This window comes from Salvelinus alpinus, chromosome 23, assembly GCF_045679555.1.
Source record: "Salvelinus alpinus chromosome 23, SLU_Salpinus.1, whole genome shotgun sequence".
Taxonomy (NCBI): Eukaryota; Metazoa; Chordata; class Actinopteri; order Salmoniformes; family Salmonidae; genus Salvelinus; species Salvelinus alpinus.
The window spans coordinates 50,856,388-50,881,506 of record NC_092108.1 but is presented as its reverse complement, the minus strand read 5'-3'; the positions used below and the strand labels follow the sequence as shown (position 1 = coordinate 50,881,506).

Below are 25,119 nucleotides of genomic sequence, written 5' to 3'. Positions count from 1 at the left end.
ATTATTTTAACATTTCTACAAACTTCAAAGTGTTTTCTATCCAACGCTATTAAGACATGAAGGTCAGTCAATACAAAACATTTCAAGAACATTGAACGTTTCTTCAAGTGCAGTCGCATCAAGCGCTATGATGAAACTGGCTCTCATGAGGACCGCCACAGGACAGGAAGACCCAGAGTTACCTCTGCTGCAGAGGATAAGTTAGAGTTAACTGCACCTCAGATTGCAGCCCAAATAAATGCTTCACAGAGATCAAGTAAAAGACACATCTCAACATCAACTGTTCAGAGGAGACTGCGTGAATCAGGCCTTCATGGTCGAATTGCTGCAAAGACACCACTACTAAAGAACCCCAATAAGAAGAAGAGACCTGCTTGGGCCAAGAAACATGAGCAATGGACATTAGACCGGTGGACATCTGTCCTCTGGTCAAACAGGAAGTACCATTGACGCGTTCAATACGGAAGTGGTCCGATGAAGCGGATGCTAAGCTACAGGCCTGTTTCGCTAGCACAGATTGGAATATGTTCTGGGATTCATCCGATAACACTGACGAGTTTACCACATCAGTCACCGGCTTCATTAATAAGTACATCCACGACTTCATCCCCACAGGGACCATTCATACATATCCTAACCAGAAGTAATGGATTACAGGCCCCATCTGCATTGAGCTAAAGGCTAGAGCTGCTGCTTTCAAGGAGTGGGACACTAATTTGGACACTCATAACAAATCCCGATACGACCTTTGATGAGCCATCACAGGCAAAGTGTCAATATAGAACTGAGATTGAATCCTACTACAACAGCTCTGATGCTCGTAGGAAGTTTCAGGGCTTGCAAACTGTCAAGGATTATAAAGGAAAATCCAGCCGCAAGCTGCCCAGTGACGCGAGCCTAAGAGACAAGCTAAATTCATTCTATGCTTGCTTTGAGGCAAGCAACTGTTAATGCTAGCTGGCTATTCACTGTGTCTAGGAGGGTTTCATGCATTTTGAAGTGTGTGATAAAAAAAAATAAAATACTAACGACATGCCACTGACTTTGAGTAAAGCCAAAGTGTCTATGTATGCGGATGACTCAACACTATACACATCAGCTACTACAGCGACTGAAATGACTGCAACACTCAACAAAGAGCTGCAGTTAGTTTCAGAGTGGGTAGCAAGGAATAAGTTGGCCCTAAATATTTCTAAAACTAAAAGCATTGTATTTGGAACAAAACACTCACTAAACCCTAAATCTCAACTAAATCTTGCAATAAATAATGTGGAAATTGAGCAAGTTGCGATGACTAAACTGCTTGGTGTTTCACTAGATTGTAAACTGTCATGGTCAAAACATATCGATGCAGTAGTAGCTAAGATGAGGAGACGTCTGTCTATAATAAAGCAATGCTCTGCCTTCTTAACAACACTATCAACAAGGCAGGTCCTACAGGCCCTAGTTTTGTCGCACTTTGACTACTGTTCAGTCGTGTGGTCAGGTGCCACAAAAAAGGACTTGCTCAGAACAGGGCAGCACGGCTGGCCCTTGGATGTACACAGAGAGCTAATATTAATATGTCTCTTCTATCTCTTCTGGCTGAAAGTGGAGGAGAGATTGACTTCATCACTACTTTTATTTATGAGAGGTATTGACATGTTGAATGCACCAAGCTGTCTGTCTAAACTTCTGGCACACAGCTCGGACACCCATGCATACCCCACAAGACATGCCGCAAGAGGTCTCTTCACAGTCCTTAAGTCTAGAACAGACTATGGGAGGCACACAGTACCACATAGAGCCATGACTACATGGAACTCTATTCCACATCAAGCAACTGACGCAAGCAGTAAAATTTTATTTAAAAAACACCTTATGGAAAAGCGGGGACTGTGAAGCAACACAAACATTTGCACAGACACACGATAACATACGCACTATACATACACATGGATTTAGTACTGTAGATATGTGGTAGTGGTAGAGTAGGGGCCTGAGGGCACACAGTGTGTTGTGAAATCTGTGAATGTATTGTAATGTTTATAAAATTGTATAAACTGCCTTAATTTTGCTGGACCCCAGGAAGAGTAGCTGCTGCTTTGGAGTTTGTCACACAACACAATGCCACAGATGTCTTAAGTTGAGGGACCGTGCAGTTGGCATACTGACTGCAAGAATGTCCACCAGAGCTGTTGCCAGATAAAAATTTAATTATTTCTCTACCAACGTCGTTTTAGATAATTTGGCAATACGTCGAACCAGCCTTGCAACTGCAGACCATGTGTATGGAGTCGTGTGGTCGAGTGGTTTGCTGATATCAACATTGTGAATAGAGTGCCCCATGGTGGCGGTGGGGTTATGGTATAGGCAGGCATAAACTACAAACACAATTGCATTTTATTGATGGCAATTTGAATAGAGATACCATGACGAGATCCTGAGACCCATTTTCATGCCATTCATCCGCGGCCATCACCTCATGTTTCAGTATGATAATGCACGGCCCCATGTCACAAGGATCTGTACACAATTCCTGGAAGCTGAAATTGTCACAGTTCTTCGATGGCCTGCATACTCACCAGACATGACACCCATTGAGGATGTTTGGGATGCTCTGGATCGACGTGTACAACAGCTTGTTCCAGCTCCCGCCAATATCAAGCAACTTCACACAGCCATTGAAGAGGAGTGGGACAACATTCTACATTTCACAATCAACAGCCTCAACTCAGGCAAATGGTGGCCACATCAGATACTGAGTGATTTGTTTCACGCCCCTACTTTTTTTTTTTTTTTTTTTTTTTTAAGTTATGTAACCAACAGAAGCATATCTGTATTCCGAGAGATGTGAAATCCATAGATTAGGGCCTATTGAATTGATTTAAATTGACTGATTTCCTTATAAAAACTGTAACTCAGTAAAATCTTTAATAGTTGCATGTTCCGTTTATATTTTTGTTCAGTATACATTCCTAAAGAACATAATGTACTTTTTCCTCCATACATTCTCTGACACCCACACGAATGTTACATTTTGAATGCTTAGCAGGACAAGAAAATGGTCCAATTCACACACTTATCAAGAGAACATCCCTGGTCATGTGGACAAGGTCAGGACATGTTAGCACCAGGTATAAACGAGGCTATAATTTCCCCCAAAAACCCAGACAGAGACAGTCGGTCAGTAGAAAAATATGTTTATTACTAAAGTCAGTTGTACTTTTCCTGAATAAGCGGTACCAGGACAAGCTGTTAAATCGATGCAACATCACACTGTCCTCTTCCCTGATCATTTTAACACACAACAAAAATACTCCGGGGTGATGTTTCCCCTAGGTACAGATCTAATATCAGATTCCCCTCCCCCAATCATAATCTTAACCATAGGTGGGGGAAATGCAAAACTGACCCAAGATCAGCATCTAGGGGCAACTTCATTGCAAACCTTAGTGAATCAGATACTCATTACTACATACCGTACCAATAAGTAGTGAATACCTTTATTGCATAGCGAATTTATGAGTAAAAAAATAACTTCATGGTTTAATGCAGCTGGGGGAAAAAAAGGGCTTATTCAGGAGTGTGAAAGGTCCGGATAGAACTATATACAATAAACTTTGCACCCTACTGGATAAGGCCCAGAAATGTGCTGTTAAATTGAGTAGCTTTTTATATCTACTTGCATAATACAGTTCTGTACTTCACTTGAATTGAATTATGTACCAAAGCCAACAGCATAAATTGCAATGATGAAAATACATTATAAATGGGGTCAATCATGCCTGTAATATGACCCAGGTTATCACTCAACCAACTACAGCGCATACCAATATTGTAGGATCTGTGACATCCACCTGTATTGATCATATCTTCACTAATGCTGCAGAGCTTTGCTCCAAAGCATTATCAGATCCCATTGGCTGTAGTGACCATAACATTGTGGCAATAACAAGGAAAGCCAAAGTGCCAAAAGCTGAATATAAAGTAATTGAAGAGATCATACAAAATGTTCTCAGGACTCTTTTGTTGAAGATATAAAACATTTATGTTGGTCTGATGTGTATGAGGAAGTGAATCCAGATGCAGCACTGGAAGTAAAATTATTCATGCCAATTGCTGACAAACATGCACCTATTAAGACATTGCCTGTGAGAGCTGTTAGGGCCCTCTGGATTGATGATGAACTGAAAAATGTTATGGTTGAAAGAAATTATGCAAAAGAGGTGGCAAACAAGTCAGAATGCTCAGTTGATAGGTTGAAATGTTGTCAATGACAACATTGAACAGTAAACCATACTTTTTTTGTAGAAAAAAAATAAATCTAATATGAAAGAGAAGGTTTGCCGTTTTGAATTTGGTCAAGTTCGTGTGGGAGAAATGGAAAAGCTAGTGTTATCCATCAATAATGAAAAGCCGCCAGGTCTAAACAACCTTGATGGGAAACTATTGAGAACGGTAGACTGTAATGACACCCCTATTTGCTATATGTTTATATGTCTAAAGTAATTCCACTGCCTAAAAATAGTAAAGCACCCTTTGCTGGCTCTAACAGCCACCAAATCAGTTTGCTACCTGTTCTTAGTAAACTGATGGAGAGAAGGGCACTCAACTTGTACTGCACTGACTCAAATGACAGATGATTGGTTCAAAATAAATGGATAATAAGATAGTTGGAGCTGTATTGTTAGATTTCAGTGCAGCCTTTGATCATACATTTTTATTTAGGAAACACGCTAGCTATGGCTTTACATCACATGGTCGGAGAGTTATTTATCCGATAGAACCCAGAATGTTCTTCAATGCAAGCTTCTCTAACATCAAATATGTACAGTGCGGTGTCCCTCAGGGCAGTTGTCTTGGGCTGTTACGCTTCTCTATTTTTACAAATGACTTGCCACTGGTCTTACGTAAAAGCTAGAATGACTATATATGCAGATGATTCCACACTCTACATGTCAGAACCCAAAACCAGTGAACTCACTGAAATTATAAATAAGGAGTTACAGTCAGGGCTCCATAGTGGCGTAGCGGTCAAAGGTACTGCATCTCAGCGCAAGAGGCGTCACTACAGTCCCTGGTTCGAATCCAGGCTGTATCACATCTGGCCGGGATTGGGAGTCGCATAGGGCGGCGCACAATTGGCCCAGCGTCGTCTGGGTTTGGCCAGGGTGGGCTGTCGTTGTAAATAAAAACTGAGTTTAAATGTATTTGGCTAAGGTGTATGTAAACTTCCGACTTCAACTGTATACTCCTCGGGTATAACGTTGGATGGTCATATTGACAAAGTTGCTGTGAAGATGGGGAGGGTTATGTCTGTTATCAAAAGATTCTGTGTTTTGACACAAAAATCAACTGTACTAGTTCATGCTCTGGTCTTGTCCCATCTTGATTACTGTCTGGTAATATGTTCAAGTGCAGCAAAGAAAGACCTAGCAAAGCTGCAGCTGGCTCAAAACAGAGCAGCACACCTTGCCCTTAGCTGCACATACAGAACTAACATCAACAACATGGATGCCAGTCTTTCCTGGTTGACAAGAGATTAACTGCTTCTCTTCTAGTTATGAGAAGTACTACTGTAATGAAAATTCCAGATTGTCTGCATAATCAAATAACACTCAGCTCATACCCCACAAGACATGCCACCAGTGGTTTCTTCACAGTCCCCAAGTCCAAAACGAACTCACGGCAACGCACAGTATAATATAGAGCCATGATCGCATGGAACTCCCTTCCATCTCCAATTACTCAAGCAAACAGCAAAAATTACCTTTAAAAAAGTATTAAACAACATTTAATGGAACGGCGAAGACTGAGGGGGACACACACACATGTTTGTACTACTATTATTTATTTTTGTTTTTTAAATTAGTGTGACTGTCCTTGTCTATCAGTGTATCAGTGTTTTTTGTTGACCCCAGATAGAATAGCTGCTGCTTGGCAAAAGCTAACGGAAATCTGAATAAAATCAATAACAAGTTTACAACCCATTTCACCCACATCTTAATGTATTATACCTGTCGGCTTTAAGTTAAGTGTTACATCAAGTTCCTTTCATTTAACAATATTTCAGTGTTAAAGTATGAAATAATTCACATGCTGGTCATAGCAGAAGAAATGTATGTCTCAAGAACTTCTCTAGTACAATACATTTTGAAAGTTTGTTTGAGATCCTGAGAAGTGAGAACTAGAGGACAACAAAAAATAAACTGTACTGCAATACAGTGGCTATAGAAAGTACACACCCAAATTACACACTTCACTTTTTGTTGCCTTACAGCCTGAAATTTAGATTAGTTACTTATCATACATTTCCCACTGATCCTCACAGTGGGGTGTATACTGGTCTATAGGGACAGTACAGTTTATTTTACGTGAACTAAGTGCTTTTAAAAATATACTAATAAAACGCAACATGTAAAGTGTTGGTCTCATGTTGTTTCATGAGCTGAAATAAAAGTTCCCAGAAATGTTCAATTCAAACAAAAATATAATTTCTCTCAAATTTTGTGTACAAATTTGTTTACATCCCTGTTAGTGAGAATTTCTCATTTGTCAAGATAATCCATCCACCTGAGGTGTGGCATATCAAGAAGCTGATTAAACAGCATGATCATTACACAGCTGCACCTTGTGCTGGGGACAATAAAAAGCCACAAAGATGTGCAGTTGTCACCGATGTCTCAAGTTGAGGGAGCATGCAATTCACAAGCTGACTGCAGGAATGTCCACTAGAGATGTGGCCAGAGAATTAAATGTTAATTTCTCTAACATAAGCTGTCTCCAACGTTATTTTACAGAATTTGGCAGTACGTCCAACCGGCCTAAAAAACACCGACCGTGTGTAACCACGACAGCCCAGGACCTCCACATCCGGCTTTCTCCCCTGCCGGATGTTCTGAGACGAGCCACCCGGACAGCTGATAAAACTGTGGGTTTGCACAACCAAAGAATTTCTGCACAAACTGTCAGAAACCATCTCAGGGAAGCTCATCTGCGTGCTTGTCATTTTGACCTGACTGCAGTTCGGCGTCGTAACTGACTTCAGTGGGCAAATCCTCACCTTCGATGGCCACTGGCACACTGCTCTTCACGGATGAATCCCGGTTTCAACTGAACCGGGCAGACAGCGTCTATAACGTCATGTGGTCGAGCGGTTTGCTGTCAACGTTGTGAACAGAGTGCCCCATGGTGGTTATGGTACGGGCAGGCATATGCTGTGGACAACGAACGCTTTTTAATCAATGTCAATTTGAACGCACAGATATACCCTGATCAGATCCTGAGGCTCATTGTGGTGCCATTCTTCCGCCACCATTACCTCACATTTCAACATGATAATGCACAGTTCTTCCATGGCCTGCATACTCACCGAGCAGGAACAAATGTATTTAAATTGACTGATTACATGATATGAAGTGTAACTCAATAGAATCTTTGATATTGTTGCATGTTGCGTTTATATGTTTGTAGCTACATGTTTATTAAGAATAAACGTCAAATAAATTAGAATAACATGAAAACAAACACAATCTTAATGTACCGGATCCGGTAGTTATTTCAAATCAAAAGTGCACTGCACTTTACGCTCGAGGCGACATCCACTGGGTTTACCGTGATCTCAATGTACTTTTGATTGAATCCTGGCCACAGCATAGCTAGATCTAGAGCAGCAGTGTGCAACACAGCTCCTCAATGGACCAATTTACCTTGTCCCTGCCTTCTCTGGACTGTTTTATGGCACTATTTCTATGTCATTATTAGGCCAGTGTTACATAGCCATTATGACAGATGGTTGAAGTTAAATATTACCCCTGGATCATGTTTATTTAGGACACGCAACAACAAAAAATTGCAACTGAAAACAAATGTGTGTTTCTCATTGGACAAGACCAGGTAGTCCCTTCACCAGTTTCACTTCATTTAAAAATGTTTTCTCCCTACTTAACACAACCCTGGGTGGTATTCACTAGGCACCAAACGGAAGAAAACGGACTGACGCAAGGAACCTGGCCTTATCCATTAACACACATTTTTTTCCGTAGCAAAACATGTAAAAGCATTTGCCATCATGTGCCCTAAGGAACCCAGCCCAGGTGAGGCCAAGTATTTTACATTGCCTTAGTCGTTGAGCAAGAGCAGCAATTGGGAGTCGTCATGGAAGCGCCTTGGTGTGTTTCTCTGAGCAGAAGACCGGCGTGGTCCCGCAGGGCTCGATGCTGGTAGGGGGCAAAGGTCATCTTTCACCTTCACAGGGGATAGCTTGTTGTCCCTCAGGCTAACCTTCCTAGTCAGGGTCTGAGGGACACACACATAGCATTATGGCAGTGTTTCCCAGACCAGTTCTGGAATCAACCCAGTCCTAACTACTCCACGTATATATGTTAAAATCCAGAACAAGCACACCTGATTATATTAGTCAACTAGCCTAATGATCAGTACGCCCTTCATGAGTTGCATCCGTTGTGCTAGTGTTAAAAGAAAAAAAAGCTCTTTAAATAATACAGAATCTCCCAGGGACCAGCGAGCTACGGAAGCAAATTAACGCTTGGGAACTGACTAAATCAGTGTTACCAAAATCATATCAGGCCCTGGCCAGCATCAACCAAGGGACCCAGAGGATGAGAAACACTGTTCTATGACAGTGTAAAAAGCGTTCTGGGTAGTCTCCCCCTGCGGCTCACCTTTCTAAGGTGCTGTACATAGAGTGCCTCAGAATCCTGAAGGTTCTTCTGTGGAACAGGAATGTGCCACCGCTGTAACTCGGCCAACATCTCAGCCACATCGAACAGAACGGCTGGATCCGCGTGACTCCGGTTGATCAGCTCCACTAGACACTCTTTATAGTGTAAGCTAGGGAATCAAATTGAATCAAATGTAACCTTTTACATGAGCAGTTGTCACAAAGTGCTTTACAGTAAACCAAGCCTTAGACCCCACAGAGTAAGTAGAAGCAGAAGCACAGTGGCCAGTAAAAAGTTCCTAGAAGGAAGAAACTTGGTGTCTCTTACACGCAGTAGCCACTGTACTCTGGAAGAGTTGGTAGACCACAAGGCCCGTCTCCACCCATCTCTCTGTGCTCCAGGACTGCACACACACCTGACACATGGGAATAGAAATGTTTCAAAAACAACAGCAGCAACCACATTAACTGTGAATACTACAAGTAAGAGTAAATACATATGAAGCAGCAACAATTTTGATGAACAAAATGATTACAAAAAGATAGAAACCAATGACGTGAAACAAGCTTCAATCAGAAGCAGACAGAAGCATTTAACTATTACCGGTAGATTCTAGAATAATGATTTGTAAAGTAAAACCCCTTGTTGGCTTGTACTTTACCTTCTGAGTTTGTTCCTGTAGAGTCCTCTTTGGATTTGACCATGCCAGCGAGGGACACTCCGTAAAGCTGGAAAAGGGTGTATTGAATGTTTAGTTCAGATACATGATAAATTGCAATTCTCTCAGCACAAAGGTTAATGTCCTCTATCTTTCGTCAGAGATTATTTTGGTAGATAGCATGATGGGTAAATATACAGTTGAAGTCGGAAGTTTACATACACCTTAGCCAAATGCATTTAAACTCACTTTTTCACAATTCCTGACATTTAATCCTAGTAAAAATTCCCTGTCTTAGGTCAGATAGGATCCCCACTTCAGTTTAAGAAAGTGAAATGTCAGAATAATAGTAGAGAGAATGATTTATTCAGCTTTTATTTCTTTCATCACATTCCCAGTGGGTCAGAAGTATACATACACTCAATTAGTATTTGGTAGCATTGCCTTTACATTTTTTTACTTGGGTCAAACTTTTCAGGTAGCCTTCCACAAGCTTCCCACAATAAGTTGGGTGAATTTTGGCCCATTGCTCCTGACAAAGTTGGTGTAACTGAGTCAGGTTTGTAGGCCTCCTTGCTCGCACACACTTTTTCAGTTCTGCATACACATTTTCTATAGGATTGAGGTCAGGGCTTTGTGATGGCCACTCCAATACCTGGACATTGTTGTCCTTAAGCCATTTTGCCACAACTTTGTAAGTATGCATGGGGTCATTGTCCATTTGGAAGACCCATTTGCGACCAAGCTTTAACTTCCTGACTTATGTCTTGACATGTTGCTTCAAAACACCAACCCTCATCCTCATGATGCCATCTATTTTGTGAAGTGCAGCAGTCCCTCCAGCATTAAAGCACCCCCACAACATGATGCTGCCACCCCCGTGCTTCACGGTTGGGATGGTGTTCTTCGGCTTGCAAGCCTCCCCCTTTTTCCTCCAAACATAAGGATGGTCATTATGGCCAAACAGTTCCATTTTGTCATCAGACCAGAGGACCTTTCTCCAAAAAGTACGATCTTTGTCCCCATGTGCAGTTGCAAACCGTAGTCTCAATTTTTTACAGCGGTTTTGGAGCAGTCGCTTCTTCCTTGCTGAGCGGCCTTTCAGGTTATGTCGATATAGGACTCGTTTTACTGTGGATATAGATACTTTCGTACCCGTTTCCTCCAGCATCTCCACAAGGTCCTTTGCTGTTGTTCTGGGATTGATTTGCACTTTTCGCACCAAAGTACGTTCATCTCTAGCGGTATGACGGCTGCGTGGTCCCATGGTGTTTATACTTGCATATTATTGTTTGTACAGATGAACGTGGTACCTTCAGGCGTTTGGAAATTGCTCCCAAGGATGAACCAGACTTGTGGAGGTCTACAATCTACAATCAGTCTTGGCTGATTTCTTTTGATTTTCCCATGATGTCAAGCAAAGAGGCACTGAGTTTGAAGGTAGGCCTTGAAATACATCCACAGGTACACCTCCAATTGACTCAAATTATGTAAATTAGCCTCAGAAGCTATGACATAATTTTCTGGAATTTTCCAAGCTGTTTAAGGGCAGTCAACTTAGTGAATGTAGACTTCTGACCCACTGGAATTGTGATACAGTGAATTATAAGTTAAACAATTGTTGGAAAAATTACTTGTGTCATCCTCAAAGTAGATGTCCTAACCGACTTGCCAAACCTATAGTTTGTTAACAAGACATTTGTGGAGTGGTTGAAAAACTTCCGACTTCAACTGTAGGTAGTGTAGGATTTACCTGAAGCAGCCTGTGTAGTCTGGGCACGTTCCAGTCCCTCAGGTGGTACAGGCAGTCCCTGGGGTGGTGGGCGTGTAACCCCTTGGACCCACACTCAGCTGAGAAGTCACACCCCTGAAGATGTAATTTGTTAGAGGGATAGTACATTTTTTGAAGTTGTACCTTATTTTATCTAGAGTGTTGTTGCTTCATCCAGACCGTTTAAATGTTGTTGTTTTTTAAATTTTTTATTATTGGTATGAATATGCATCTTAGAGCGTGGCTTTAAGCATTTCCTTGTGTTCTGCTACTGATTTTAACTAGAGACTAGTGTGCCTGGTTTAAGAAAAATGAGACATAAGATAAAAGATTCAAATAATACAACTTAAATCTACTTTGACTGGAATTCTCCTTTAAATTAATGCTAAAGTGTCAGCTCAGATTCAACTAGGAGACTTACCGCGCCTAATTTGAAGGGCCTATTACAGCCGCCACAGAATTCGTGCTGGCATTGGGTGCATTTGAAATGGAGACAGCCTCCCTTGGAAAGGTAGAACACAAACTTGCATTTTGGACATTCTGAAACGAGACAAATAATATATGCAGTTAAAATGTCTTTCTCACCAAGACAGAAATTCAAAATATTGCATGCGTCTCATCTAATTTTGATTCAGGTACATACGATGTTTAATCTGAACTAAACATTAAAAAAAGACTACATAACACCGTTACAATAATAATAATAATACAAAAAGATGGCTTTAATAGTGACAACTCAATTACACAGCCGTGACACAAACTGTTATTCAGATAGGCTAACAGCTAGCAGACCTATACAACTGTGTGCATCATAAACCGAGAGTTCAAATAAACAAAATAATGAAAGTAAGAGGTGTGTGTACCTATTTTATTCCTGCTGAGGAGATTCTCCAGTTTTGCGGTCTGGTACTCTGGGTTATTGTGGAGTTGCCACTTTCTGAACTTCTCACAGGAAAGACCCTGGTGTTGTGGAGCCCACTGGTGTATCGAAACGTTGTTAGAAGGTAGATACAAGCCTTTCCAACAATTTGAATGTGAGTGTACATGAATACATTACTTACTGCAGTCTTGCATTGGGAGCAGGTGCTCTTCCTACAACTAGGACAGTCCATTCTCAGCTGGTCAGCCTCGTGTAGAAGGCCAAAGGAGCACTAGAACATTGCACAGAAACTGACATTCATAAGCACCTAGATGTTCCAGTGGAAAGAACAAGGCCACTGTCTAAAGGTGCAACTTCACCAACATGTCTTATCTAGTGGGGTATTGAAGCTTAGATCGCAGGGTTTTGAATTGAAGGGGAGGGAACGAGGGTGAAAGAAAGACGAGGAGAATGAGAGAGAGAGATACTATTAAAAACACAGAGGTGGAGACTAAGAAAAAGAGAGGTGAAGAGACAAGCAGGAGAACCAGAAAGATGAGTGAGATGTCTTACGTGGGCACACCAGCGGAAGTTGGGCATCTCCTGCAAGGCTCGGTCTCTCAGCTTCCTCTGGAACAACTCATGGATCTGAGGATCTAGGTAGTGCCTGATCTGGCAAGAGACAACAATGTAGACAGGAGGGATGTTAAAAAACTGTAAATTCCTCTAGCCTTTCAGCACCAGTTTCCCGGACCCAGATTAAGCCAACTCCTGGGCTAAAAAGGGATTTATGCTCTATGGCAGGGGTATTCAACTGGGGCTACGTGGCCCCATAGGGGGAAAATTATATTTGTATTTGAAAGGTTTTATGAATACTGCTAGCAAAATATTTATTTTATTACATACCTACAGTAGAAAAGAGGAGACTATCTTCTTTCTAATGATGCCAACTTTATTTCTCAACTCCTAGTATTGAGCCAAATACACTCACTGGAGTATGTGACATAGGCTTTGTAAAAGCAGCCGTGAATAAGCTACCAGTGCAACAACTGCTGCTGGTAAGCTTTATTGACTTGGACAGCTAAACAGCTGCTCTGAGTGAACATGTGTTTGGCGTTACCTTTTTCTAGCTAATAGGTTATGTTAGAGTTCACACTCTCTCTTCCAATTCTAATGTGGAGAGGTCAAAATAGTGAAACACTCTCTGCCAAATCTATTAATAATTTTACTTCTCCTTGACATTATAATTCACCTGATAAGACAAAAAAAAAGTCCTAACGTATAATGGGGTTCCTGGATCGCCGGTTTGCCTGGGCAAGAAAAGGTTGAAGACCCCTGCTCTATGGAGAACCTCCCTTGAATGTGCTTTTTAGTCCAGGTTTATCAGCGTCTGAGAAACCGGACCTGAGACTGGTGTATCTCTCTCCATGAATGCACTCACTGACTACTACAAATCCGTGCGCAACCTTTGTTTCATTGTGTGGATTGTTTGCCCTTTGTTAAACGTTTATCAATTCCCCACTATATATCAAATCTAGCACCAGTAGTAAATGTAGGCTACCGTCACTCATCACCATGTCCCAGTAAACTAGAATGCTTGGTTACAATCATTTCTGTTCAGTTTAAAAATCTATATTATTAGATTCACTGTTCTCATTCTTGAAGTGGATTTGTTGTTTGGAGAGCTCACAAACTATGCTACACCAAAGAGGAATAAACTCGGTTATTTCCATTGCATTAACCCGTTTTCTGTCAATTTCTTTATTGTCTTGTTTGGAGCACATGTCTGGTTTCTCCGTCTTGTGTAATGTTGTGTGAACAGAAGTATCTGGCCTGCGTGCCAGGATAGGTGTGGCTTATTTAGGTGCCTGTTTGGGTTACGTTCTTGTTCAGCTTGATTTTGGTTAATCAATGGGGAGGCTGCATCTGAGCCTAGTAGACTCCACCTGTGCTTTCTAGTTAAGACAGATTGTGCATGATAGGATGCTTTTTCTTTTTGAATACTGACATTTAGAAGTCAGAAGATTGTAAATATATCAACTTGTCAATGTATCACTGTCATCACCAGTGCGGTGTAAATAAAGCCAACACCCATTTGCACCTCTACCTGCCTGCCTCCTGAATAATTTGTCCTTACAACTGTTACAAGGTCCCTATTTTACAGAAGACAAAATTATATTAAAATGATTTGCAGTAGACGTAGAAGATGGCAGCTAGCTATTTGGAGCCAGTTTAGCGTTGCTCTAAATGACATCCCCTTCCACTAACAAAACCGAATGTTAATGGAATTTTAACCAAACATTTCAATTGAAACAGAGCTAGGTAGAAAGGTCCACCCTGTCTATACAGTGGTAGGGTCTGAACACTACATCAAAGCAATGTCTACTACTACCGGGAAGCTACTGGCACCTGACCTGTGTGTCCAGAAGGCTGAAGTAGTCCAAGGCCTCCTCCACGCCTCCCTGGCTCTGACGCACGTCGGGCTGGCCACACAGGGGACACACCACATGGACGATGCTCTTCTCCTTGATGGCCTGGGAGAAGTAGGCCTTGAAGCAGCTCTCGCAGAAGGCACATGGGCAATGGGTCATAGTGATGATCTGTAGAGGGACACGGAGTGAGCGAGAGAGAAAGTTCGAGAGGGGTGGAGCACGATAGAGCCATTTTACTCTTCTAAACCTCATAGTGCGCTAAAACCTTGTTCCCACACAAACTCTGGTGGAATGTCTTGCAGCATGCCTTTAAAAAAAATGTGCATGAGTGGGTAGATATCAAGTAAACAGCGGTGCAATCGCGAGCTGCCATATTCAAATAAAGACTGCAGGAGACTAGGGCAACCCTACTTTAACCTGCCCAACAATAACGGACCAGTGATTACTTCAAAGGCAGGCAAGGAAGGATCCATGTTGACAGTATTTGAATGGGGTCCCAGTCTCTCACCCACCTTGCTGAAGGACACCTGCTCGCGGCAGATGGGGCATTCATGGGACAGGTACTTGAGGGCCGAGGGAAGGTCCCGGCACGACTGCACCGCCTCCTCCACGTCGGCCTGGCTGAAGCTTCGCCCCTCAAGTGACAGCAGGCTATGGAAGATGGCCGCCTTGTCGCCGGAGACGCCGGGCGGCACCGCAATCTGACGAAAGAGAATTGCATATATATGAAGAGTGTAGAGTAGTACTTTAGAGTCTACTGTTGAAACGGAAGTTGCTCTTTTTGCAGTCTTTATTTTTATTTTTTTATCATGGAAGGCCCACACTTATACAATATGCACACAAACCCTGGAGCACACATGGACAGACAGACACATACACACAGGAAGAAAAAAAACCTGGTTGGGGGTTAAGCCCACTCTTACCTGAGCACTGTTGACCCTCTTGAGCTGTATACGGAAAGGCCGCTCATTCACAGTAAAGATTCGGTCTGCCTGTAAGAGCACCTGCTCTGCATCTGAAAGCAGATCCAAAATAACAATAGAAAAACAATGTATCATTAGTGTCTTCTTGTTTCAGTCTATTTTCTTCCATTTGGTGCCTAATGAAAATGACCCTGATGTACTGTATATACACTCTCCCATACAATGTGCATAATATACATTTTTAAAATTCTGCAATGTACATTTTCAGGCTGTAACTCCATGGTAGTGTGTGCATGTTATCCCTTCACATCTACAGCAAATGCTCTCTTACACCCCCCCCCCCCCAGCCCCTTTCTCACTCACCTCTGGGACTGCGGAAGCTGACCAGGGCCTGGTCAGGCTGGGTCGGGGGGTAGGGGTAGGTCACATCCAGCACCTCTCCCCCACCGTTGCTCCTGCGCTGGAAGTAGAGGGTGAGCTTGTTCTTCACACGGCTGGGGGACTGGTCCGGTGGCAGCCGGCTCACCAGGATACGATGCTGGTTGTCCAATAGGGGCGTGACTGCAGTGGGGATTGGGGGGTAGTCACCACCACCTCGATCACCTCCATCGCCTTGCGTCTGTCCTGAGGAGCGAGAGTCGGTGGGCAGTTATTCACAAATGAATGGGAAAGATAAGCGCCATTTCATTAAATTATTTTATTCAGTGCCCTGCAAGGGCCGAAACACTTCTGATTTTCATTCTGTGTAGACAAGTAACAAGTGTACTCTGTATGTATGTGTACAACATGTCGCAAATGTGTTCTCAACTGAGTTTGAGTCAGTGGAGATGTTATGCTCAAAATAAACTTGTAGACTGGCTTAAACATAAAGCAGGTACTGCCTCAGTGTTCAATGTAAATGCGTACCAGAAGTTGCACAGAATGCTCACATTCCCTCATACATTGAAACTAAAACAAATTCACTGAGCAAATTTTTGGTCTGGAGTGGAAACTTTGTGAGCATTCTGTGCAACTTCCGGTACACATTTACAATGAACACTGAGGCTGTACCCGCTTTATGTTTTAGCCAGTCTACAAGTTTATTTTGAGCATAACATCTCCACTCTATCAGAGTGGCTTACCAACAAAACCAATGGTGCAAATGCATCCCAAAATATGTTCACATGGAAATAGCTATTGATTTCTATGATCCAGCCTATAGTAGCCAATATATGGTGCTCAATGTAGGACTTAAAAACATTATGCAGGGCTTGACATTAAGCTTTTTAAATTGTGGTCCAAAAAACACAAACAAAAAAAGGTCAAACACAATGGGCCAAATAGGTGAATGAAATGTAGGCTACCCATCTGCCTATTGGCTTCTTAGCATAGTCAAGTCTCAAAATACAGCACTGCCCCTTTAAGACAGAATAAATATTGGATAGTTAAATTTGGTTTGGCCTGTTGCTGTTCTTTTTTTGATTCGATCACAAATTCCACATTAAAAGGGAAAAGTTGATTTGATTTTTTTTATTTAAAAAATAGGCAAAAAGTTCTGTGAAGTTTATTCTTGTGCATCTCTGCGCAGATTGGCATTTTTCTGTGCGGAACTCCTGGAGGAGCTGCAAAGCTGCGCATGCACAGCTTAGAGGGAATATTGACTGTAGCTGAATAGCTCAATACCTCTTGGTGAGCCGGCTGCCACCGGACCAGTCCCCCAGCCATGTGAATCAAACCTCAATTCATCAAAAAATGTAACACTTTAGGGATTCAGTTTTCCACTCACCTCTTTCTTTAGTACCAAGCTGGTACACATTGACAACATTTTCCAGCTGTAGGCTCTTGAATAGGTTGTTCATGTCCTCAGAACTAACAGGAGTGTTATTTGGCGCTGTGGAATGAGAAAATGAAATGACAGATAATCAAAGCTCAAATATCAAAGCACAAAATACTTTTCATTATGTATCACAATGCGATCAATACCAAACTTTAAATACACACTGTACATACAACTATGGCATGCTCACCATCAAACCTACACTATGCAGCATTTCGTTAGTTTAGATATCCCCATGGCTTTACAAAAATACTACTTAGAGATATCAGATGTAGCTTAGTAGTACTTTCCTACAGTACCTTATTAGACTGGTTAAGACTAGTCCTGGACTAAGAAGAACTTTCAATAGAGAATCTACATTGAACATGCTTTATAGTGCAGGACTAGGCCTAATGTGTGCCTGGGAAACCAGCACCAAATGTTTATATACTGGGTCCTACCAGAGGCAGTAGTGATGAAGGGGTTGGTGGAGGAGTAGGGAAACTGAACTCCCCCTGGCACTCCAAAGTTTATCCCCATATCCAGTAGCTCCTCTGTGTAGGACCGCCTCACACCAGTCGTAGACTCTCCGAGAGGCCCCGAATGGCTGGACTTTAAACTCTTGGGCGGAACTAGGAGAATTGGTCATACACTGTTAGTGAGGAAATGAAAGCAAAAGGTTGACAATTTACTAGAAGTCGTTATAAATTAGGGTGAGGGAAGAGCAGTGAGAAGGAGTGGGATGAAAGGAGAAGTGGGTTGGCCGATTAGCTATTGATCGTGTACAGGGCCTAAAATGAACAACCGCCACCTGCAGGTAGATTTTGGCATTGGCGGGTAAGATGTCTATTTCACCAGCCACATTGGTGGGTGGTCAGGGCTCCACAGTGCGAGCATTTCACTCACATTTGTGAAAAAAAAAAAAAAAAAACTGTTAAGTATAATCACATTTAATAGTAAAATAAATGCTGCAGTAGCTGTTTTCAAAGTATTTCTGCCGTTTTGTTTCATAGCACAAAATAACTACGAATCCTATATAGCCAATTCCACTTCGCGCTGCAACACTGCCTGGCTGGGGGCTGTGCTCACGTGAAGAGCTGAGTGAAACATACATTTTAAGAAGCGCTGCGCAGAAGAATAAAAGTTGGTTTAATTTACTTTAAACAAAAGTCTACTGAAATCAGACTTTGTCCTTGTTTCTTGGCTATTTATATTGTTTTGTTCACAAGCTAGGTTGTTTTTCTGTTTGAGTTTCAACGGCTAGGGAAGACTAGACAAGCCTCTACTAGTCAGACTCAATCACACAGGCACAAACATGACTGGAGTCGTTCTACCACGGTAACCTCCCACACTTAAAAGGGACAGATATTGATATTTTGGTTAAAAAAATGAAATTAAACAATGTACCACATTAGTTCTTACTACTAATACATTTATTGTTTTAGAAACATTACAAAAAATGCTCATCCATTTATTGTTTGTGTTTTGTTGGTGTAATTCCAGCGGTAAGTTGTTTTGGGGGGGAAATCTACCTGCCACAGTGGCTGGTGGACCAAAAAGTAAATGTTATGCCCTGATTGTGTAAATACAGCTTACCTTTTCCAGTTATTTTAGATTGTGGCAGATAGCTGGCTCTACAAAACAGATGGCCAGGGATGTGGACTCATCTTGACATTAGACCACTTACGTTTGAAAACATCTAACAAACTTTAAAAAGCAGGAATGTTAGGGTATGCATTTGTAAGATATGGTACAGAATTCGGAGAACACTCACCTATTTCTCTAGGTAGTGGCGTGGGGGACATTGAGGAGCGCCTGGCTCTCGGGGTAGAGCTGCTTGGTTGAGGCCAGCTAAGAGGGAGACACAGTACAATACAAACTCAAAGCATGAAGGGTTACTAACAACTGAAAATGAAACAATTTTTCACTTTAACCAAAAAAGGCTTAAACAAATCAAAATATATTTTTGATTCTTCAAAGTAGCCACCCTTTGCCTTGATGACAGCTTTGCACACTCTTGACATTGTCTCAACCAGCTTCATGATTTAGTACCTGAACTGCATTTCAATTAACAGGTGTGCCTTGTTAAAAGTTAATTTGTGGAATTTCTTTCCTTCTTAATGCGTTTGAGCCAATCAGTTGTGTCGTGAAAAGGTAGGCATGGTATACAGAAGATAGCCCTATTTGGTAAAATACCAAATTCATATTATGGCAAAAACAGCTCAGAAACGACAGTCCATCATTACTTTAACACATGAAGGTCAGTCAATTCAGAAAATGTCAAGAACATTGAACGTTTCTTCAACTGCAGTCGCAAAAACCATCAAGCACTATGATGAAACTGGCTCTCATGAGGACCGCCACAGGAAAGGAAGACCCAGAGTTACCTCTGCTGCAGAGGATGGATAGGTTCATTAGAGTTACCAGCCTCAGAAATTGCAGCCCCAAAAAATGTTTCAGAGTTCAAGTAACTGACACATCTCAACATCAACTTTTCAGAGGAGACCTCGTGAATCAAGCCTTCATGGTCAAATTGCTGCAAAGAAACCAAATCTAAAGGACACCAATAAGAAGAAGAGATTTTCCTGGGCCAAGAAACACAGCAATGGACATTAGACCGGTGGAAATCTATCCAGAAAATGTCCAAATGAGATGTTTGGTTCCAACCGCTGTGTCTTTGTGAGACGCAGAGAAGGTAAATGGATGATCTCCGCATGCGTAGTTCCCACCATGAAGCATGGAGGAGGTGTGGTGGTCCTTTTCTGGTGACACTTGTCTGTGATTTATTTAGAATTCAAGGCACACTTAACCAGCATAGCTACCACAGCGATACGCCAACCCATCTGGGATATTCTGTTTTTCAACAGGACAATGACCCAACACACTTCCAGCCTGTGTTAGGGCTATTTGACCAAGAAGGAGAGTGATGAGTGCTGCATCAGATGACCTGGCCCCCACAATCACCCGACCTCAACCCAATTGAGATGGTTTGGGATGAGTTGGGCCGCAGAGTGAAAGAAAAGCAGCCAACAAGTGCTCAGAATTTGGGAACTCCTTCAAGACTGTTGGAAAAGCATTCCAGGTGAAGCTGGTTGAGAGAATGCCAAGAGTGTGCAAAGCATCAAGGCAAAAGGTGGCTAGTTTGAAGAAAATATATTTAGATAAACATCTAAATATATTTTCTTCAAACTAGCCACACTTTTTTTGGTTACTACATGACTCAATAAGTGTTAGGTTTGATATCTACACTATTACTCTAGAAAATAGTAAAAATAAAGAAAAACCCTTGAATGTGTAAGTGTCTTACCTTTTGACTGGTACTGTATACAGTGGCAAGAAAAAGTGTGTGAACCCTTCGGAAATACCTGGATTTCTGCATCAATTGGTCATAACATTTTATCTGATCTTCATCTAGGTCACAACAAACACAGTCTGCTTAAACTAATAAACAATTATACACGGTGTGTCTTTATTGAACATTTACAGTCCATGGTGGGAAAAGTATGCGAATGCTTGGATTTAATAACTGGTTGACCCTACTTTGGAAGCAATAACCTCAACCAAACGTTTTCTGTAGTTGCGGATCAGACCTGCACAACGGTCAGGAGGAATTTTGGACCATTCATCTTTACAAAACTGTTTCAGTTCAGCAATATTCTTGGGATGTCTGGTGTGAACTGCTCTCTTGAGGTCATGCCACAACATCTCAAATCGGGTTGAGGTCAGGACTCTGATTGGGCAACTCCAGAAGGTATATTTTCTTCTGTTGAAACCATTCTGTTGTTGATTTACTTCTGTGTTGTTGTCCTGTTGCATCACCCAACTTCTGTTGAGCTTAAATTGGTGGACAGATAGCCTTACATTCTCCTGCAAAATGTCTTGCTAAACTTGGGAATTCATTTTTCCGTCGATGATAGCAAGCTGTCCAGGCCCTGAGGCAGCCCCAAACACAATCCCTCCACCATACTTTACAGTTGAGATGAGGTTGATGTTGGTGTGCTGTGCTGTGCCATTTTTTGCTCCACACAGTGTTGGGTGTTTTTTTTGGACAGCAATGACTTCTTCCGTGGTGTCCTCCCATGAACACCATTCTTGTTTAGTGTTTTATGTATCGTAGACTCGTCAACAGAGATGTTAGTATGTTCCAGAGATTTCTGTGCTGAACTTTCTCCATTTATAGACAAAATGTCTTACCGTGGACTGATGAATATTGAGGCTTTTAAAGACAGTTTTGTAACCCTTTCCAGCTTTATGCAAGTCAACAATTCTTAGTCTTAAGTCTTCTGAGATCTCTTTTGTTCGAGGTATGGTTCCCATCAGGCAATGCTTATTGTGAATAGCAAACTCAAATTTTGTGAGTTTTTTTTATTAGGGCAAGGCAGCTCTAACCAACATCTCCCACTTCATGTCATTGATTGGACTCCAGGTCAGCTGACTCGACTCCAATTAGCTTTGGAGAAGTCATTAGCCTAGGGGTTCACATACTTTTCCCAACATACACTGTGAATGTTTAAATGATGTATTCTATATAGACAATAATTTGTGTGTTATTAGTTTAAGCACACTATGTCTATTGCTGTGACTTAGATGAAGATCAGGTCAAATTTGATGACCAATTTATGCAGAAATCCAGGTAATTCCAAAGGGTTTGCATACTTTTTCTTGCAACTGTATGTCTATTATTCAAGGAATGAGCACAGTTCTCAATTTACCTGCCATGGTCCGAAGACTCTGCATGTGCACTGGAGTGTGCTGCAGTAGGTAGCATCTGAACTCTGATTGGGTGCATGGCAAAGAGGGGCGTTTCCTTTTGAAATGCAGACCTCATTTCTGAGACGAGCAATGACAGGTTGGCCAGCCCCTGCCAATCAAAAGGTAGACGCAGTTCAAACAAACTAGAAAAGTAGATTGATTATGATGGTGCTTAAGTACCACCCCTCTTCATGCCACTCCACTCAACCCATGCATGCTACACACACATGGTCCCTCTCTCTCTCCATTTTCTAACCACTACTCTAACATCTCTTCTAATAATATATATTTTTTTAAATCAACAAGACATTCACCAAGCACTATCAAAATCACATTGTTGCATTGTTGTCGACTTACGCTCTTCCAGTTGTTGAGGCAGTCGAGGAGCACCTGCCCACTGGCCTCCACATATGGGCACCTGGGGTTGATCAACATGGAGATGGAGGGACACACGTAGCACCGCGGCTGGCTCTGGGGGTGAGTCTCGTGGAGCCAGATGCACACTGGGATATTATATGTGTTACCTGCTTGGAGGACAAATTATTTCCATGGGTCACTTCAATAAGAACTTACATAGGGAATGGTGAAAATGTTATCAATGTGGCAAGGTACGAAAACTAGTTATTATTAGTATTATTATGATAGTGTGCTTACCGTCATGTGGAACTGGAATAGTACCAGCCAAATAAACTAACTTCCTCTTTTCCTTATTGGGGAAACCTGTGGTTGAAACATAAATATCATGTTAGCATTCTGCATAATTTAAGGCAGACACAGGGCACTCAAGCTGGTCTGGTCCAGAAACAACACTAGAGTGCAAAACAACAATCTGCCCATACATCTTTGCTTAGCACAGTAAACCTTTCTAATCCACGTCGCTGGTGACCTAAGGTATCATGACCACTACAAAAATAGTGACACCAACGACACACCTAACAGTGACACAGGATCAATATAGGTTAGGTTAAATAAAAGACAAATGATGATACAGGTTTATATGCTGTGAACTTACAGTAGAAGTCCACATACATACGCAGGTCTCCATAAGTTGCTGTAACATTCTTGATATCACTGACAACCTCAACAGGGAAGCTGTATTTACACTGAAAAAAAATGAAGAGTGAGGGGGAGGGAACATGTAATCAATATTGGCACACTAGCCATTATCTTTTCAGTGTGTAGTAGACAATAAAACAATGATCGATTCAATGCACTCTTGTCCAGTTATTTTAGACATCAAGAGGCATGTGGATTTATTTACTGACTGCAGTACTGTTTAGGCACTTCAAAGCTGAGTGTGGCATTCACATTATTGGTTAGTTAGCTAGCTACTTCATCCAAAGGTCATCTATATATTCGCCTCTTCCTCTCTGCATCACCCCACGTTGACAGTACCGAATACTAGAAACAATGACATTGTAAACCATTTTTCAGAAGTTAGAACACTCAAGAGGCAAAGCACAGTTGTAAAGCATTGCGAGTGGCTAACAAACTGTTCCATGGCTTGAAAACCAAGCATTGCTTGCAAGCTAGCTAGTCAAACTGTGTTGTCAGTGAAGGGAAGCTATCAAGCTACCAACGTTTGCTAGCAATGTCTGGATAGTTGCACCTGTTCATTATAGTAGTTAGCTGGCAACTCCTCAATTTAAACACGATAACAATATTTTCAGCTAGGCTAGCTACCTATTCCTGAAAGTGCAGCCTCAGATAAATGCATAGCTGGCTAACTATCTAACTTAGCTAGTTAAATACCTTGTCACAAAGTAAAGCTAGCTAGCTAATGTTAGTAGTTGGCTAAATAACTTTTGCTTAGCTCTACAACGGTCATCCTATGTAGTTTGTCAGAGATAAGAGTAGATTTGCTTACGTTAGTGTTATAGTTAGCATATATAGCTAATTATAGTAGCTAACGTTAGCTATCAAGATAAACAACATCATTCAGTAGGCTAGCTGGTTTATCTTCTTACCTCGGTCAGTGTTTCATATTCAAGGACTGCTGGGACCCTCGGCATCTTTTATAATTTAACCTTTCAATCTTATGTGGAATTATGGATCAACATTCAAAAATAGCTATGACAACATCTGACATTCCCGACAGCTGCGTTGAAAAACACTAGGAACTCGAAACTGCGAATTTGGAAATCTCCGACATCAGTCCGTTCAAACAACTGGGAACTGAGAATAAAATCGAGTTTCCGACATAGAAAAATCGATTTGAACGGTCATCCAACTCGGAATTCCAACTCGGGGCTCATCTTCATCTTCTTCTTCGATGAGGCGGTTGGCATCCAATACATGTTGCATTACCGCCACCTGCTAGACTGGAGTATAACTCCCTTATACTTTGCTTGAAAAAAATCTATAATAATAAAAAATAATAAATCAATTACTCTACCATCATCTAACACTACACTCACAAAAAAATATATTAAAAAACATACTCCACTATTTAAATCTATTTCGTACTACTTCAGGCCAACAGCCTGAAAGGATGGGACACTACACCCTGTAACTCTACTGATGTTAAGTTTTGCACACCCAAATACCTCTCTGCAGCTGCCACCACAACCTCTATTTGCTGTGACTTACATTCCATTCCTGCAGTACAGTTGATAACCATTGCTAGAAATGCCAAAAATGCAATCTTACTGAAACATATATCAGTTGTTGGTGTATCCCTTTGTAGTGGTACAGATCTACTACTCACACCACTTATCTCAGGATCCCTCCCCCTTGACCCATTGTCCTCTACTTTCTTCACTGCCTTAGCATATAACAACTTCTGCACTACTCTAACGCTGGAAACCTCAACATGCCTCCCTCGCACAGGACATTTCTGATCCCCAGCCCCATGGGCACCGCTACAATTAACACATACCATTACTTTCCCGAATGCTACACATTCCTTTGTCTCATGCCCTTCTTTACACTTCTCACACCTAGGAACCTCCCTCCTACACACTGCTGCCAACATGCCCCTAAGCTTGACACCTGTAACAACATAATGTATTCGGCACAAAAGCTCATACAAGATAACTTACAGTGCCTTGCAAAAGTATTCACCCCCTTGGTGTTTTTCCTATTTTGTTGCATTACAACCTGTAATTTAAATGGATTTTTATTTGGATTTCATGTAATAGACATACACAAAACAGTCCAAATCAGTGAAGTGAAATTAAAAAATTACTTGTTTAAAAAAAAGTTAAACTGAAAAGTGGTGGGTGTATATGTATTCACCCCTTTGCTATGAAGCCCCTATAATA

At 41.6% G+C, this 25,119-nt stretch overlaps 1 protein-coding gene across 2 annotated transcripts; it reads right to left on the bottom strand.

The window, feature by feature from the left end:
- Window positions 1–3,165: 3,165 nt before the first annotated feature.
- Window positions 3,166–24,131, bottom strand: LOC139551224 (uncharacterized). Of its 2 annotated transcripts, none has more exons than XM_071362699.1 (21): window positions 23,824–24,131; window positions 22,869–22,959; window positions 22,511–22,576; window positions 22,214–22,383; window positions 21,817–21,965; window positions 18,879–18,955; window positions 17,566–17,736; window positions 17,075–17,179; window positions 15,673–15,933; window positions 15,310–15,401; window positions 14,899–15,087; window positions 14,369–14,554; window positions 12,528–12,626; window positions 12,157–12,246; window positions 11,959–12,073; window positions 11,517–11,635; window positions 11,078–11,191; window positions 9,328–9,394; window positions 8,994–9,081; window positions 8,667–8,835; window positions 3,166–8,280 (listed from the first exon to the last, which is right to left on the bottom strand). In XM_071362699.1, exons 1-21 carry the CDS (start codon window positions 23,866–23,868, stop codon window positions 8,104–8,106), a joined length of 2,640 nt encoding a protein of 879 aa, XP_071218800.1. In that variant the 5' UTR covers window positions 23,869–24,131; the 3' UTR covers window positions 3,166–8,103. The 2 variants fall into 2 exon arrangements, with proteins under 2 accessions (XP_071218800.1, XP_071218801.1); XM_071362700.1 differs by having other exon boundaries at window positions 22,214–22,380.
- Between the last annotated feature and the right edge of the window lie 988 nt (window positions 24,132–25,119).